Genomic DNA, 17,361 nt, shown 5'->3' with positions numbered 1-17,361 from the left:
AGGACTTAGGTAACAGTAAGCTAAATGAAACAAAAGAATCATTGACAAAGTTTCATTATCTCTCTACAGTTGGATGGCTCTATCTAATGCAATTCTCATATTATTACATATTTTCCAGGGGCTACTACCCTTAAATGTTTGAAGACTATTTACAATAAAAAAAGAAAAATATAAAGTCCACATAATACGTTTCTTTTGCAAAATTCCAATAGAAAACAACACTGCTAATTTTAATGGTACACACTTCACAAATTCATACCAAAAACATTAATTTCACAAATGCACACCTTACCTTGATATAAGATTTATTGTTGCTCCCATAGGATGTAGGCCCAGGTTCAACAGGTCCAGATTTCCTTGACAATCATTAGAGGAAAAATAAATTTATAAAATGAGTGAGCCCAGGTTTCCAAAGAAATAAAAGTTGGTGAATATCTGGATATCACTATATTAAAGAGGTTTCTAGACAGATATAATTAACATATGACCTCCTTTTTAAATTAATTTTTAGTTTGTCCTAATTAGTTGTACATGACAGTAGAATGCAATTATACATTTTGATAGATCAAACATAAATAAAGTGTAATTTTTCATTTTTTGATGGTACATATTCTAGGATGACATTGGTCATGCAGTCATATATGTACATGACATAATAATGCCTATTTCACTCTACTGTCCTTCCTACCCCCATACTCCCTTTACCCCCCTTCACTCCACTCTACCTAATAAAATTAACTTTATAATTCCCTTGTGCCCCATGACTCTTATGGTGAATTAACATCCACATATCAGAGAAAACATTCAGTCTTTGGTTTTTTAGCTCATTTAGCATGATATTCTCCAACTCCATCCATTTACCAGGAAATGTCTCTGTTTTTAGAAGCCTTTTTTTTTTAACCTCTCTCTACCTCTACTTTTCCCAATCTATGGAATGTGAAATGAAGGCATTCTTAGTTCCATTTCAAAGGTTATGGCCAATATGTTGGCAGAACCTGAGAATAAAACTTAAAGAGAAAATGGTCCTGAAGGTTGAACTGAAAATCCAAGTGATGATCGAAATCACTTTTATTATCTGAAATGAAATAAGAACTGATAACCCAGATTAGCTAGAAGATGCACTCTCCATTCATCCCTCTCTCTCCCGGGGATCAAAGACTAACAGATTAACTTGAAAATGGCAGGTTCGGTTTTTCAGCAAGGAAACTACCTACTGAAAAGAACCTGTTCTTCCCCTTACTCAGAAATACCATAAGGAGTTACCCAATCCATTTTAATTGTTTGAAAGATGATTGTAAAATAGTGGCAAAAATTTGTATACTGTTACTGAGAATAATTTTCTCTGAGAGATGGAGACACTATACATTATAAAATTCAACTCATTTTCCTATTCAGAAAAATGGCAAGTAATTCTGTAGGAATGCAAAAACTTAAGGGGAAAGACTACTGGAAGCTGCATCTGTTTCCCTAAGTACAATCTAAGTAACTTCCTTCATGTGGGCTCCCACTCTAAAGACACTGTCCTGTAGGACTCAAAGGCAATCCCCTACTGTAATCTTCATCCTAAGAAGATGAAGATTTCTGACTCAAGGTTGTGCTCAAAGGACCAAGAGCAGGAGTTCTATCTCCCGCTCTGGGAAAACAAACTAAATGGCATCTCAGTCAATGACCTAAACATGAACATGTTACCCAACTACCCAACTGAAGTTTCATGATGACTCTGTCAACTAATGGTACCACTACCCTACCCTACCCTACATAGGAATGGTATCAGTGAGCTGGATGAGGGAGAGCAGACATCTATTAAGGGCAATACAACCATGGAGTTCAGGAACTTCAAGTCCCATGGTGCTTGAGGGACTCTAAGCCATCATCCCATTCCTCTGCTCTGAGGACTCTTCTCAGTGGCTCAAATTATTTTAACATCTTTCCACAGAAATGTGGACTTTGCCCACACTCCAATAAAGCTTAAAAGAAGGTAAGAACCTATTCAGTACTCCCTGGGTCACCAATTTTTAAATAAGTCTATCGAGATAGCTCCCAATGGTCTCTGTCATTAATGTTTGCTTCGTCTTGATCAAATTGACCACAAACCTAATATTCTGATCACTTTTCTCAAAACCCATGCCTCTAAAACTTGGCCTTGTTCCTCTTCAAACTTGTCCTCCTCTTACTTACATTCTGATGCTCTAGATGGGGATCATGCATAACTTCACTCATATACTTTTCAGTTTGGTTCACTTGACATGCTCTCCTATTCTATTGTTAAAGCAGTTAAAACTACACTGTGATTCCATCTCACTCCAACCAATTGACAATATTTGGGAATACCAGTGACAATAAAGTTTGGCAAGGATTAGGCATAAAAGGTATACTCATACTTTGTTGGTGGGACAGCAAATTGGTACAACCCCTCTGAAAAGCAGTGTGGAGATTCTTCTAAAATCTAGGAATGAAACCACCATTTGACCCAGTTATGCCACTCCTTGGTATATATACACAAAGAACTAAAATCAGCATATTACAGTGAGGCAGCCACATCAATGTTTATAGCAGAGCAATATCTAAGTTATGGGGCCATCCTAGGTGCCCTTCAACAGATAAATGGATAAAGAAAATGTATATTGATACAATGGAGTATTACTCAGCCATAAAAATGATTTGATGATATTTTCTAATAAAAGGGTGGATCTGAAAACTATCATTCTAAGTGAAGTAAACCATTCCTATAATATCAAAGTTTCAATGTTTTCTCTGGTATGTGCAACCTAATCCAAAATAAAGGGAAGGAAGCTGAAAAACAAGAATTGAATTTCAGTAGAATAGACAAATGGGAGTTAAAGGCAGGGACAGGGATGAGCAAAGGGGGGACACTGGAATACAATTGACACAATTTTTCTATGTACATATATGAATACATCATAGTGAAGCCATTGTGCACATCTGAAAGAAATTAATTTAAAAAATATCAATAGGCAAATGGCAGAAAGATCAGTGGAGTAGAACAAGGGGAGCTGGGTTGGGGGGCAGGGATAAGAGACATTAGGGACTAAATTACAACAAGATATATTCCATGTTTTATAATTACGTCAAATGTCTCCTATTGTCATGTGTAACTCAAAAGAACCAATGAAAAATAAATGAACCAAAATACATATGGAATAGTGAAAGTGCAGAATACTGGGCTAATAATTAAGGAATCTGAGTTCAAATCTGACTGTGACCACTTACTTTATACAGAAAAATCACTATAATATTTTTAACTCACAGGTTGTTGATCATAACAATTTGACCAGATGATTAAACACATTAGGAAGTACTACATGGATCTTTGATTGGTTGCTAAGATTCCTTGAAACCCTGAAATTTCCTGGGTTCTTGATTCAATATATAGAAGAAGAATCTTAGCTGAAGGAATTTTTTTACTATATCAACAGAAACACAAAAAATAGTAGAAGAGAAACTAAAAAATGACAACAGTAAAAGAACAAGAAAAGATTATAGTTGTATAAAAGCAAACAGACTATAAAGAAAGAAGAGTCTAGATAGAACTAGATAGGGGTTGTAACTTGAAGGGAAATCCAAACTGAGCAAACCAAAAATAGAGATATCAATTAAAATATATTCTAAAGAGATTCAAAAATAATTAATACAATGTGATATAACTTGGCCTACACATCAATATTTCACACTTCCAATAAAATGATTATTCTCCAAGACTTGCTTGTTTTTGTTCATTAAAACCCATGGTCCTATAATTACAGCTGTTTGATTTTTCCCAAAATATTCAATCTTATAAAGGGTACTGGTTACCAACACATCTATAGAAAATATTAAGACAAACTGGCACTATATCCAGGTTTTCCAGGTTAAATGTGAATCAAAATGAGCAAAAAATGGAGATTGAATTTCTGAATTCATCTGGTATGAATCTGCATCTTGATCTTAATGCCCCATTGTTCTCTATCACAGGAGTGAGAGAATGGATTTGTCAGCAAAGCTTGTAGAACGTCAAACCACAGGCCAGCTACTTCTTAATTAGGAAATCATGGGGCAATCAGTCAAAATCTCTGACAGTGGCTTCATCAGTAAATAATAGGCAATAATTGTGCAGATAGTTTCAAGCTTCTGTGATTACTACAAGATAAACAAGTGATTGGGTGTAGTGGAGCATGCCTACAATTCCAGTGACTTGGGAGACTGAGGCAGGAGGGTCACAAGATGGAAACTGGCCTCAGCATCTTAGGGGGATCCTAAACAACTTAGCAAGACCTGGTTCTGAAATAAATAATAAGAAAGAACAGGGGGTGGATTTCTTGCTAAGTGTTCCTGGAACCAAATAAAAAGTGCCAGACATACATGATAGGATCTCTAGCTCAGAACAGAACACTCAAATCTCCTTTTCTCTGTGTGCTACAGTATTTAAAAATACAATTTTTAAATCTATAAAACCCTACCTGGTTGAAGTTTCATTTTCAGAATTCTCATCTGTTATTAAAGAAAACAGTAAATTTAATAAACAGTTAAAATAAAAAAATTAAAAATATATGACACTGATATTTTCTTACAAAGCATTCGCTTGGACCATTCCTGGATATTCTTATTTATTTATTTTAGTGGCAGGCAAGTAAGGCACCAAAAACTCTTATGTACCCTTTTTTTTGGATTTATCAAATGAAAGGAGAACGAACATTTCTCAGTGTTTGATTCATAAACTGATGTGTTCATGCCCATAATCCTAAGTGAATGCTGAAAGACCAACAAGCAAAATCATTAGTATAAAACTGACAGTGCCAGACAAATAGCAGGAATTTTCTGGAGTACTGTCAGTAGAACAATTATAAGGAGTATACTTATTGGGCTATGGTACAAAAGTGTCTGCAGGTTTTCAATCAAACTAGTTAGGATGAAACACCTCACCACAAAGAAGCTAGTTCTGTGATCAGTATACTAGGTGGCAAAATGCAGGAAGCAGACCAGGGACAATCACTTACAAAGAAAATCCAGTTTTCCATTGAGAAGTGCTTGATATTCGTTGATGAGGTTATTCTCACTAATCCTCTTTTGCTAATCTCTTAGTTCCAGCTATTTTTTTCTCTCTCTCTGTGATGCAAACAAGGCTTTTTCTCCCACAGAAAAGCCCACTGGAAAGATGACTCTTATAAGTTTGATTAATCTGATTCATATGTAATTGTCTTACAGAAGATTACAAGGAACTACTGAGGAGGCAGTAGCAAGGTGTCAAGGAGGAATACTTGATATGCTAATAATCTTTAAATAGAACCATTAATAAACTCAAGTAGAAGGAAGAGGAGAAGATGAATAAAAGGAGGAAGTAAAGGAGAAGGGAGGAAAGGACAAGGAATAGGAAGTAATTTTCTTGTTTCTTGGAAGGGTAGTTTTAATATTGTCAAAATGGACATACTACAAAAAATGTTACACAGATTCAATTCAATTTCACCAAAAACCAATGACATTCTTCACAAAACTGGAAAATAACAGCTCTAAAATTTATTTGGAAGAACAAAAGATTCAGAATACTCAAATCAATACTAAAATATAATGGGAGAAGCTAAGGCATTGTGATACTTGATATCAAATTAGACTACAGACCTAAGGTAACAAAAACATCAGGATATTGCATCAAAACATGCATGAGACCAATGGAATAGTATAGAACATATGGAGAAATCCACAAAGTCACCTGATACTTGACAAAGGTGAAAAAAATATACATTGGAGAAGAGATAACCTTAAAACCAATGGTGCTGAGAAAACTCTATGTCCATATCCAGAAGAAATATATTTTAACCTGGACAGAAATAAATTAAAGTGGCTCAATGACATAAGAATTAGACCAGAAATTTAGCAACTGCTGAAAGAAAAGAAGGGTCGATGCTAAAAGTTATTTACTCAGTTGCCAATGACTTAAGAAAACCTTAAACTCAAGAAAGAAAATCAAGAATCAACAAGTGGGATGACATCAAAGTTTAGCATGCAAATCAAACAATTAGAGCATAAAGACTGAGCATGCAGAATAGGAGAAAACCTTTTCCAGCTGCTCCTCCAACAGGGGAATAATATCCAGAATATTTAAAGAACCCCAAAGCCTAACAATGAAAAATAAACAAATAAACCAATGAATAAATGGGCCAAAGAACTAAACGGGCACTTCTCAAAAGAAAAAACACTAATGCCCAAGAAACACATTGAAGTTCAACATCTCTAGTAATCAGGGAAATCCAAGTGAAAACCACATTGAGATTTCATCTCACTTCAATTAGATTGGCAATTTTCAGGAATACAAACAATAATAAATGCTGGAGAAGACAAGGGGAAAAATGTACACTCACATTATTGATGGGGACTTAAAATTAATAAAATCATTCTGGAAAACAGTATGGAGACTTCTCAAAAGCTGAGAATGGAACCACCCAGCTATTCCACTCCTCACTCTTTATTCAAAAGAACTAAATTAGCATACTACAAAGATACAGCCTCATCGATTTTCGTAACACTGCAATTCACAAGACCAAGAAATGAACAGACCTAAGTGCACATTAGTAGATGAACAGAAGAAGAAAAGGTGGTATAAAGACAACAGATTTTTACTCAGCCATACGAACCAATTATGGCATTGCTTGTAAACGTATGTATCTGGAGAAGATCATGCTAAGTGAAATAAGTCAGACTCAGAAAGTCAAGGGCAGAATGTTTTTCTCTCATATGCAGAAGCTAGAGCCAAATGAAGAAAATGGGGAGAAGTCTATGAAAATGGAAGGAATATCAGTGGGATCGAAGCAGAGGATATATGGGGAGAGAAGAGGCACAGGAAAAGGGAGCAAATCTGAAAGAAAAGAAGTTGATTAAATTATGCTAGGCACATATATGAATATAACACAAAAAATTTACCTCTGTGTCTATGTACAAACACAAATTTTAATAATGGTAAATAAAGAGATGGATGGTCAGCAGATTTGAGGAGGAAGAACAACAGAAGGGACTAGGGGAGGGAAAGTGGTACTAAAAACATAAGTGGAGCAAATTATGTTCCACACATGAATAGTTATGACAAAAATAAACCCCAATACAATATAGAGTTGTGCTGAAAAATATTTTTAACAAAGGTTTAAATGTAGATGCATCTAAGACAAAGGTTAAATATATAAAAAATCATTTTCCTGTGCTCAAAAATAACATATTTAAATCATGGACACTGACTTTAACATTTGAATTTTTTTAGTGAAATCATACCATAGAATTTGGAAAAAAAAAAAAAAAAAGGACTCAAAGATTGCTTACAATTCAATAGCTTAATGTAGTTCTTCCCAGAAAATTTGTATAGCAAAATTTACCTGGTTTGAATATCCTTACAGCATTCACTTCCAATGCCTTACTTGCTTCATTTGTGTCTTCAAGGGCAGGCTTGATGGGTTTGGAAACAAGATATTATATTAAAATTGTATATATCATACAATATACAGTTAATGATTCTATATAAAAATGGAAATATTTTACCCTGTGTTGAGGACATTTCTTTTGAAATACTGAAAAGTAAAAGGGACATATAATCAATTATACAACAATGTATCAAAAACAACCATAAATTTATGCAGAGTTTGTACAGAAAAGAATACTTATGCATGGTTTAATGATGACTACTTTAGCTTTGGGCTTATTCTTTATGTTTAGGAGAAAAACCATGAGAGACATACTGCAGAAAAACCAGGAATACAGGTTTAATGAAATATGAAGTTAAGATTCCAAATGTAAGTTTATTTTTCCACTGACAATTAATATTACATGAGCTTCACTTGGTGGCACACACGTATAATCCCAGCTCAGGGGGCTGAGGCAGCAGGACTGCGAGTTCAAAACCAGCCTCAGCAACTTAGCAAGGACCTAAACAAATCAGTGATACCCTGTCTCTAAGTAAAATATCAAGAATGGCTGAGGATGTGGCTCAGTGGTTAAGTGACCCTGAGTTCAATCCGCAGCACTTAAAAAAATATGTATAGGAAAGTGTGAATTTACCAAAGTAAAAATGCAGATTAGTGTAGCATAAACTGCTCTCTAGTCTGAGGAGGGACTCACAGCCCTAGGAGTTGTGGGACAAAATGTCAAAGCTGATGATAGAATGTAGCAGGACATGTCATTCATGAAACACTCAGAACCACTTACATGATTATATGACATGTGAGTCTACTGTTCCTCAGATTGCCTCTAATTGATTAAGTAAAAATTATGACATTTGTTGGTTTCTCAATGTCACATTTTGTTTCTATCTAAATTAAAAAAAAGTAAAGAATTTGTGAAAATGTCAATAATTGCAACTCAATAAAGAGCACAAGAATGAGCAGAGTTCAAGTACATTACCATCATTCTCAGATTGCTGAAAATCTCCACATACTTCTTTTCTTTCAGGGACATTCTGGGGAGGATGAAAAAGATTTATGTGTAACAAGCATAACATTTGATAAAATGATTGTAATATTCAGCATTACTACAAGACACATTGAAAGAACACACATTTCTGAATTATTCCTATGTACATTCAAACCTGAATTCTGCCATGTAATGACCTGCATTTTCATATGGGTTGAGAATTATAAGAGATGAGAGAGACAATTCCAAATATTACTCTCCTTATCTCTAGTCAGTTATTACACAAATACTGTAATACCCAATGGATTATTTTCTTGAGCACAATAACGTGGGGTAAAACTTTGATCCATCTGTAGCTCAGCATACTTGTAAAAATCTGACATTTTAAGAAATCTGAAGTAATTACTTGTGATGTTCTGAATGTTTCCATTTTTATTTGCACAAACTAACTCTTGGAGGGAAAAACACAAGAGCTGATTTTTGAGGATAATTTGTAACTAAGATGGGATAGGGTCACAAACAGTGTGTAAGTTCCTTTTACCCTGTATGTCAGATAGCTAAAGACATATGATTACATATATTTGGTCCATCCCAGAAATGTAAGAATAAATTCTGTAGGACAAAGATGGATGAATGAAAGCCACCCACAGCAAATGAAAAACAGGAAGACTAAGTAAAGAAGTCATCATGGAGGCACAGGTGACTGAAAAGAATAGACCCTAAAGAAATGTATTCTAAAAAGAAATACTGAGTCTAGGGGTAAAACATTTTTAGAAAGGTTATGGAGGAGGAAGAACCAAACAGAAAGATAGAGACATGACCAGTAACACACGTTTAAGTTAAAGAAGAAAGGAAAGGAAGGAAGAGCAAAGTATGGAAAGAAATACAACATAGAGTTTTGACCAAAATATTAATACTGATAATATTGATTTCTATTACACTATCATTTTTTTGCATGAAAATTTGTATAAAAAAGCATTCAGTTTTATTAGTATAAAAGGAATTCATTTTGTTAACCACAGTTATGAACCACTCTCTGAAATATGTAACATTATTAGTAGGGAAAAGAATTTTCCCCAATTTCCCTCTGAAAGAGAAAACTGATACTCAGAATGCTAAAAAGTAGCTAAAACTGAAAAAGATATATTTAATAGCACATGGGTTGGGCCTCAAAAAAAGTTTTACAAATTTTGATCTAAACTCCAATCTTAGCTCAAAGCTGGAAGAAGTGAGGGATATTTTGCTATCTAATTTCATATTTGTTACATGTTCTTATTTGCTTCTTATTTATGACATTAGTTGATAACTCACCAGAACTTTTACCTCTTGAACTTTAAAAGAGAATGTAAACTTAAGCCATATTTTCAGAAATCCAACAGCCTTAATATTTAGCTACCTCAGGCTTATTACTTAAAACACTTCATTATATAGATATCTTATTTTCTGCCCATTGATTCATGTTAACAATGTATGTAACAGTCTTTCACATCAAAACATTCTTCTCAGTTTTCCAACAAATACCCGCATGTTTCCTATCTTGCAGTAGCTCAGAGAGACAAAAGACTTTTAAAATAAATATTTAAGTAACTAAGTACACAAATTTCTAAACCTGAAATCTGAGTATGACATAAAGATTCAGAGTGTATATTTTAAAACACTACAATGCAAAAGTTTTCTGAAATTCAAATTATGCCTTGTGGTTTTTAAGACTTTCTGCTTCAACAACTAGTTTTTATTTGCAGAAAATATCTAGTCTTCATTTAGATTAAGAAATTTATATGCACTTTTAAAAGGCAGGTTCAGTAAAGTACAATACCTTTACAATAGAAATGTTGAGAAACAGTTTAAATTTCTCCTTTTTAATAGTTTCTCACAGTTTAAATGTAAATATGGAAACCAGGATGGAAATAGAGAAAAGTTCTCCAAAAAGTTTATGAACTAAAATTTAAAATAACCAGGAGAAAAAAAATGTATGCAGTGTTCTCTATAGTATTCAAACTAAGCATCAGGAAAATTACATGACTCATAAATACTTACCCAAACAATTGAAGATTTATTTAGTCCTGAGTATAATTAATTAAGTTCATCTACAAGTCACAGTGAGCTTACCCAAATAATCCTTCCCAAATCTCATATTTCCTGTGCTATTAGAATGCTTCTCCTGGGCTGGGGTTGTGGCTCAGTGGTGAAGCACTTGCCTACCTGTGAGGCACTGGGTTCACTCCCCAGACCACATAAGATAAAATAAACGTATTGTGTTCATCTACATTTTAAATATTTTTTTTTCAAAAAGAATGCTTTTCCAAATATAATTCTGTTGCTGTTATGGATTTTCTAAAGTCCCTACTTCCCTGAAGTAGTAGATGGAACACTGATATTTACAAAGGTACAAATAAAAATTCAACACAATTGTGCAAAATAATTTCTCCTGAGAAAATTTCCAAATAAGATGACAAGGAAAGCGTTGTTAAACTGTAAGACTAAGCACTTCACAAACAGAATTCAGAGCAAGAAAATTAATTTGACAAGAGGGCATTTACCTTGATATTAGATTTATTGTTGCCCTTTTCTGAAGTAGGCTCAATGTCATCAGAATCGGGTCTCTCTGCAGAACTTCTGAGCAAAAATACATAACAAAAATGGGTGAGACCAGTCCAGTTTTTAAAGTAATAAAACCTGGTGAATGTTTGGATATCACTATATTAAATGAAGATTTGGACTCATAGGATTAAAATATGACTCCCATTTTAAGAACACTTTTGTTTGTCTCTTTCTGCCTCTGCTTTTCCCATTCTATAAATCATTCAGTAAAGTCATACTTGGTTCCATTTCAAAGAGTGATGGCCAATACAATGACAGAGAACTGAGAATAATGTATTTTCCAAACCTCTCTGTCCTGAAGGCTGAACTGAAAAATCCACTAAGTGGCCAACATAAACATTGTGGTCTGAATTGAAACAAACCTAATAATCTAACATGAGATAGAAAGATATACTGCTTTTGCTCCATTGTATCTCCCTGGATCAGAGACTAAGATGGCTAACTTGAAATTTCAGCCTTGGTGCTTCAGCCTGGAAACCACCTGCTAAAGTGTCCCTCTTGATTCCTTTTAGGCAAACATAGCACAGAGATTTCCCTGAAACATTTTAATGGTTTGAAAGATGAAGACCCAAAGAAAAAAACAACAAATATATATGCTGTTACTGGGAATCCCATTCTTAGAGAGATTGAAATACTACAAATTTTAAAATTCAATTAATATCCCAGTACAGTCCTGCCTTATTCAGGGCCACAAAAAATATCAAGCACTTTAAAACACTCATGGACACTCACTCAATGGAAATGAGTGCCTGTGAAGTAGAGGAATGCTACTTGGACTTCTGTTTCCCCAAGTACTATCTAAACATCTTCCTTCCTGTGGGTTTGCACTCCCATGGCCACCTTCGGCAGGACCTCCAAATCTTCATCCTATGAAGACGCAGTTTCCTGAAACAAGGTTGGCTCCAAGGACCATGAGTGGGTGTGGCTCTTTCCCTACTCCAAGAAAACAAGCTAAATGGAGTCTCAGTCACTGGTCTCAGCATAAGCACGTTACCAACCATCCAACTGACACTCCATGATAGCTCTGTCAAATTGTACCCTGTCCTACCCTACCTGTACATAGGAAGGACATGAGAGACTTGGCAAAAGTGGTGGAAGTGAGCATATGCCTGCTCTGGGCCATAGATTATGCGGTTTAGCAACTTCTAGTCTTGGTGCTTGAAGTTTGGTATACCACCATCACATTCCTATATACTCTACAGATTCTTCTCAGTAGCTTAAAAGTTTTTAACACCTTTCAACAGAAACCCTGAAGTCTGTCATTCCTACAAACATGAAAGCAACAACATGTTTTGGCCTCCTTCAAACTCCCTTTTAAGATGATTTTCTACATAGTTCCCAACATCCATGTCCCAAGTTCTCATTTTATCTTCATCAGACAAGGTGAAAACCCCAATATTTTGATCTCTTTTGGAAAAAACAATAATTTTTTTTCTAGACAATCCAGTGTTTTTTCTCTTCAAACATGCCCTCCCTTTGTTAGTTCTATTATGATCATCTACCTCCAGGTAAAAATTTTCTATATTTGGGTTCACTTTCCCATTTTATTGTTGAAACTCTCACATTATCTAAGACAAAATGGGAGAGTTTTGGCCTACCATTAAGAAACATATGTTCAAATCTCATTGCTGCTACTTTCTACAACCAGATAATATCCTTTAATATATTTAAGCTTCATGTTAACTATCAAACAACCAATTAGGCAGAATACAGAAAATATTTTGAAGTGTTAGAGACTTTTTGACTAATTATTAAGATTCTTTAAAATTCTGTTATTCTCTGTGATTTTGATTGTATCTACAGAAAAAAAAGAGGTACAGAGCTAATAGTAACATTTTAAAAGTCCAAAAGAAACACCAAGAAAAGCAGAATAGAAAATTTAAAAAATTCAAGAAAAGATTACAGCCATAGAAAAAGCAAAAATGATAAAAAATAAAAATGTTTATGGAACTAGACAGTGGTACTAGCCTGAGGAGAAAAATCAAACTGGAAAGTCAAGAACTAGAAAAATCAATTAAACTATTTTCTAAATATGTGTTTAAAAAGACTAATGCAATTAATACTATGTATTCATGTATATCACAGTTAAGTCATAGGTATTCTTCACCAATAATTACCTAACTTTGCTTATATAAAACCCTTGGCTCCTATGACCCTAGCTATGTGAGATTTGCCCCGAAAGGTTTGAAGTTTAAAAATGTATGGTGTGTCATTGCAAATTTCAAAAATATTAGCACAAATTCTTCAAATATAAACATGTTTTTCAGGAAATGTCTAATTTAAATGTTAAAAGACAACTAAGTTTGAATTCATGAATTCATCTGATATGGACTTGCATCTTGAGCCTTTGTGCCACACACATCCCTATCAATCTATGGGAAAGGGCAAGAGAATGAATTTGTCAATCAGGCTCGTGATCAAATCATAGCCCAGCTACTTGTAAATTATGAGGTCATGGGCTCATTAGTCAACTTGTTTGAATGATAGTTGCTTAATCACTGATTAATAGGTGGTAAGAGCACAGCTTCTTTCAGAGATGCTGTGATGACTGTAAGAAAGTTTTAAGCACATATTATGATGTCTGGATAGGACTAGAACATCCAACAAATTTTACTTCCTTTTGTCTGCATTCCCTCATTACTTTGTTAGTTTCATTAGTTTTCTTTTCTAATTGTAAAAATCATACCTGGATAAAGAGTCATCACTCTCTAAAAAAGAAAAGGGTGAAATAAATATGTTATTAACAACAGAAAATATAAAATTAGTAGAAATAATGACTGATTATTTTTTAAAAACAATCCTTTGGAACCAGTCCTGAAGATTAATCTGCACTGGATATCAATTATATTACTGATATGCAATTGATTCAATATGAATCAAGGTTACATACAAAGGAGCACAGGTATAGACTTGTAGGCATAGCAAACTTTTTCTGGAAAATGATACCAGAAAATGTACCATGTCTTCAGAAAGATATTGACATCCAAGTTCAGGAAGCATTTAGAACCCCAATTGAACCTGACCACAAAAGAAACTCTCCACATCATATTATTATACACAATTGTCACAAACACAAAACCAGAAAGAATATTGAAAGTTACAAGAGGGAATAGTCAAACCACTTATACAGGCAAACCTATAAGAAGAACACAGTGTTTTAAACTGAAAATTTAAAAACCAAATCAGTACACAATGATGTACTTCAAGCACAACAGGGGGAGAAATGGAAAATGAAAGGGCATTTATCATATTATACAAATAAATCAGAAAGTCAAGTATCAAGTGTTTTCCCTTACATGTGCAGTCTGGAAAATAAATAAATAAAAGGATACTCTGAAAAGAGAAGTGGTGACTAGGGGAAGAGGAAGAAGACTGGGGGAGGGAGAGAGAAGGGAGAGATAGAAAGTAGGGAGCTAGATGGGATTCAAGTGTGATATCCCTGCTTGGAAATGTTAGAGTGGAATGCAGTCATTTTTAAAATGAAAACACTGTCCATTTTTATAGCAAGCCCAATTTACTATAATGTAACTATAGAAACAACATACAACGTACTAATTTTAAAATATTATTTAAATAAAGGTAATATGTCTGATGCTAAATTTTAATTAATGAAATATTTTTTCAGAAAACAGGTTTAAATTTCAGATTATAAATTTCAGCTTTTAAAATTTCTACTATGAAATAATTCTAAATTACAGGATATTAAGAAGGAAATTAAGAAAAATAGGAATGCCATATACACATTGATTTGTTGCCACTCCTTTCTGATCATATTTTCTTATACAGGGTAGGAACACTAAGAGTAATTTACTATCAAAAGGAACTAAGTTCCATACTCTGTACCAAATTAAAAAAAAATAAAAATATTGTGTCCATCTACAAGTAAAAATATATATTTTAAAAGGTCTTACCTGCTTTCCTGGTTTTAATATGTTCACATGCTTCCCTAGTAAGATCCAAAATTAATTTCCTATTATAGTGTATGAAAAAGTAATGAAATTAGTATCAATGCTGATAAGAGAAATACTAACCAAACAAATTGTGAAAAGTATTTTAGATAGCAAAGCTAATATCAGTACTTGACCCCATATATTTCAAATGTGCAAGTTTTCTCTACAGGTTATTAACCTTACAGTTATTTTTATGTTGTTTGGAGAGGGGGTGTTTGTTTTGCTTGGGGGATAAGATTTCACCACATTGCCCAGGCTAATCTTGAAATCCTGGGCTCATGTGATCCAACTGCCTCAGCATCCCAAGTAGCTGAGGTTGAAGCACATGCCACTGCACACATAAGTTGTAACCAAAGAAGAAAGGAGTAAGGTGAAGTGAATTTCACCTACTCAAGACTCAAGACATTAACTAGAATAGCCTGACATAAAGGAAAGTATCCTGAATTCAGAAGATGTCCTCTCTCTATGACCAATAGCTCTTTGTTCTTCCACAAATCATTTCACTTAGGCTCAAATTCTCCTCCTAAAAAATAAGGATTGTACTGCTTTAATTCACCAGGTTGTTGTGAAGATTTAATGAGAGAATATAAACCATGCTGAGAGAAATAGTAAAGTAATGGAATAATTTGTACATTAATGCTGAACTCTGAAACCTGAGTAAAATCCAATTTTTCATAGGTTCTAATGATCAAATATTACTAGCTGGGTAAATTTTCATTCGCAGGGAAAAATATCACATGAGGTATCAATCAAAAGTTGGCAACCTCACTGGGAAACTCTAACCAGGGGCCTCCCACAACCAAAGAAAATGTGCTTCACAAGATATAATGAGGCTTTGTGGTACAGATCTGTTAGAAAAGATAAAAGGGAACTCTCAACTCTTCCTGTAACATTTTTTGAGGCTATCCCATAGTTTTTAATGTGGCCAAATGACAAACAAAAGCCTCAAAGGACCACTTATCATGAAGGTCTAAGCTAGTATGTGAGCTCCACATAAGGTTGTAAAGCTGAAGGGCAGGATCAGTGTGCTCACTGTGGGGTGGATAAAGCTAGGAATCCTGCCACCAAAGCAGAGTGCCCATTGAGAAACAATGGTTGTATGTGAAAGGAAAAATTGTTGTAACTTTTAAGTGTAAGTGGGTATTACCATGAAGACTCAGAGATCTGGGTCAGTCAGGACAATGTAATAGTAAAGTTAATCATTATCAGACTGCAGGACTACTTCTAATTGCAACACTGTAGCAACAGAATGGACAGAAACAAAAGAATGATTGAAAGGTTCTTTTTTCCCACCCTCTGGTGAAAGAAAAATTTCTTTCTTAGACATCAGAAACTCCTCAGAGAAATTTGAATTGCTACTTCCCAGCAAAAGTAAGGATATCTTCTGGTAAACCAACATTGCAAGACCCAAATAGTCAAAAATAAAAATCAAAGATATGATGCTATTTGTGCCCCACATGCAGGAGTTATACTTGGAATGTAATGGATATTGCTGGGATTCCTAAGGATAAAAGTTTTAAAAGTCCTGAGACAGACTGGTGGCTCTAGCTCAGTGATTGAGAGCTTGCCTCCCATGCCTGAGACCCTGGGTTCAACCTCTAGCACCAAAACAAAAAAAAAAAAAAAAAAACAAAACAAAACAGAGAGAGAGAGAGAGAGAGAGAGAGAGAGAGAGAGAGAGAGAGAGAGAGAGAGAGAGAGAGAGAGAGAGAGAGAGAGAGAGAGAGAGAGAGAGAGAGAGAGAGAGAGAGAGAGAGAGGTCCTGAAATAAACCCTGCACACATTTCTCCTTCTAACTAGTCTAGACTTTTGCAGGGGTCCAGACTGAGGAAGAGGACAAAGTCACTGTATTCCAAACATATCTGAACTATGATCTCATTGATGTGTAAGATGCAATAGTTGTAAAAATTTTAACCTCCGTTTAATTAGTATTTTAATGTAGACACTTACACATTGAAACCACTTGCAAGAGCATAGGATAACGCTCTCTTTCCAGAATGATCTTCTGCTAAGCCATCAATACCTCCATGAAAAAGCATCTCAATTACATGTTTTGCTTCATATTTTGTAACTAGCATGAGGGCTGTCCTAAAATAACAAAGAGTTAATTTCACCCCTTAGATACTTTAAATGATGAATTGTCTTTAAAAGCTATTTAAACAGATAATTTGATATATTTTTTGAATTTGGTTGTGTAGAACTAAATCTTTACTTATATTAACACACATAAGTATCTTAAAGTATTCAACTTTACATATTGCCTCCAAGTCAAATAGAAAACCCAAACAGGAAACCTCTTGTCCCAGTGGGGTAGTACATAGCAGAAGTTCCAAATTTAAATTCCTTTGATGGACAATAACAATGAAAAGGTCATTTACCTGAAATAGGTAAAGATTTAACTGAAGGATAATTCATTTTTTCCCTA

The 17,361-nt window shown here is 34.4% G+C and overlaps 1 protein-coding gene across 2 annotated transcripts; it reads right to left on the bottom strand.

Annotated features, from left to right (window-relative positions):
* Nucleotides 1–189: 189 nt before the first annotated feature.
* On the bottom strand, nucleotides 190–17,020 carry LOC306659115 (uncharacterized protein). Of its 2 annotated transcripts, XM_079136479.1 has the most exons (9): nucleotides 16,887–17,020; nucleotides 14,898–14,956; nucleotides 13,673–13,694; nucleotides 10,926–11,001; nucleotides 8,377–8,431; nucleotides 7,519–7,547; nucleotides 7,356–7,425; nucleotides 4,458–4,488; nucleotides 190–356 (listed from the first exon to the last, which is right to left on the bottom strand). In XM_079136479.1, exons 1-9 carry the CDS (start codon nucleotides 17,012–17,014, stop codon nucleotides 254–256), a joined length of 573 nt encoding a protein of 190 aa, XP_078992605.1. In that variant the 5' UTR covers nucleotides 17,015–17,020; the 3' UTR covers nucleotides 190–253. The 2 variants fall into 2 exon arrangements, with proteins under 2 accessions (XP_078992605.1, XP_078992606.1); XM_079136480.1 differs by lacking the exon at nucleotides 4,458–4,488.
* Nucleotides 17,021–17,361: the final 341 nt, after the last annotated feature.

This window comes from Sciurus vulgaris (assembly GCF_902686455.1).
Source record: "Sciurus vulgaris genome assembly, chromosome: 4".
Lineage (NCBI taxonomy): Eukaryota > Metazoa > Chordata > Mammalia > Rodentia > Sciuridae > Sciurus > Sciurus vulgaris.
This window is presented reverse-complemented; position numbering and strand designations above follow the sequence as displayed.

Excerpts from the sequence above, each read along its gene's own strand:
- LOC306659115 (XM_079136479.1), bottom strand. The coding sequence starts at position 17,014 with ATGCTAGTTACAAAATATGAAGCAAAACATGTAATTGAGATGCTTTTT. Across the intron at positions 11,002-13,672 it reads AGTGATGACTCTTTATCCAG|AAGTTCTGCAGAGAGACCCG; the intron begins GTATGATTTTTA and ends ATTTTTGCTCAG. Across the intron at positions 7,426-7,518 it reads AGAAATGTCCTCAACACAGG|CCTGCCCTTGAAGACACAAA; the intron begins GTAAAATATTTC and ends AAACCCATCAAG.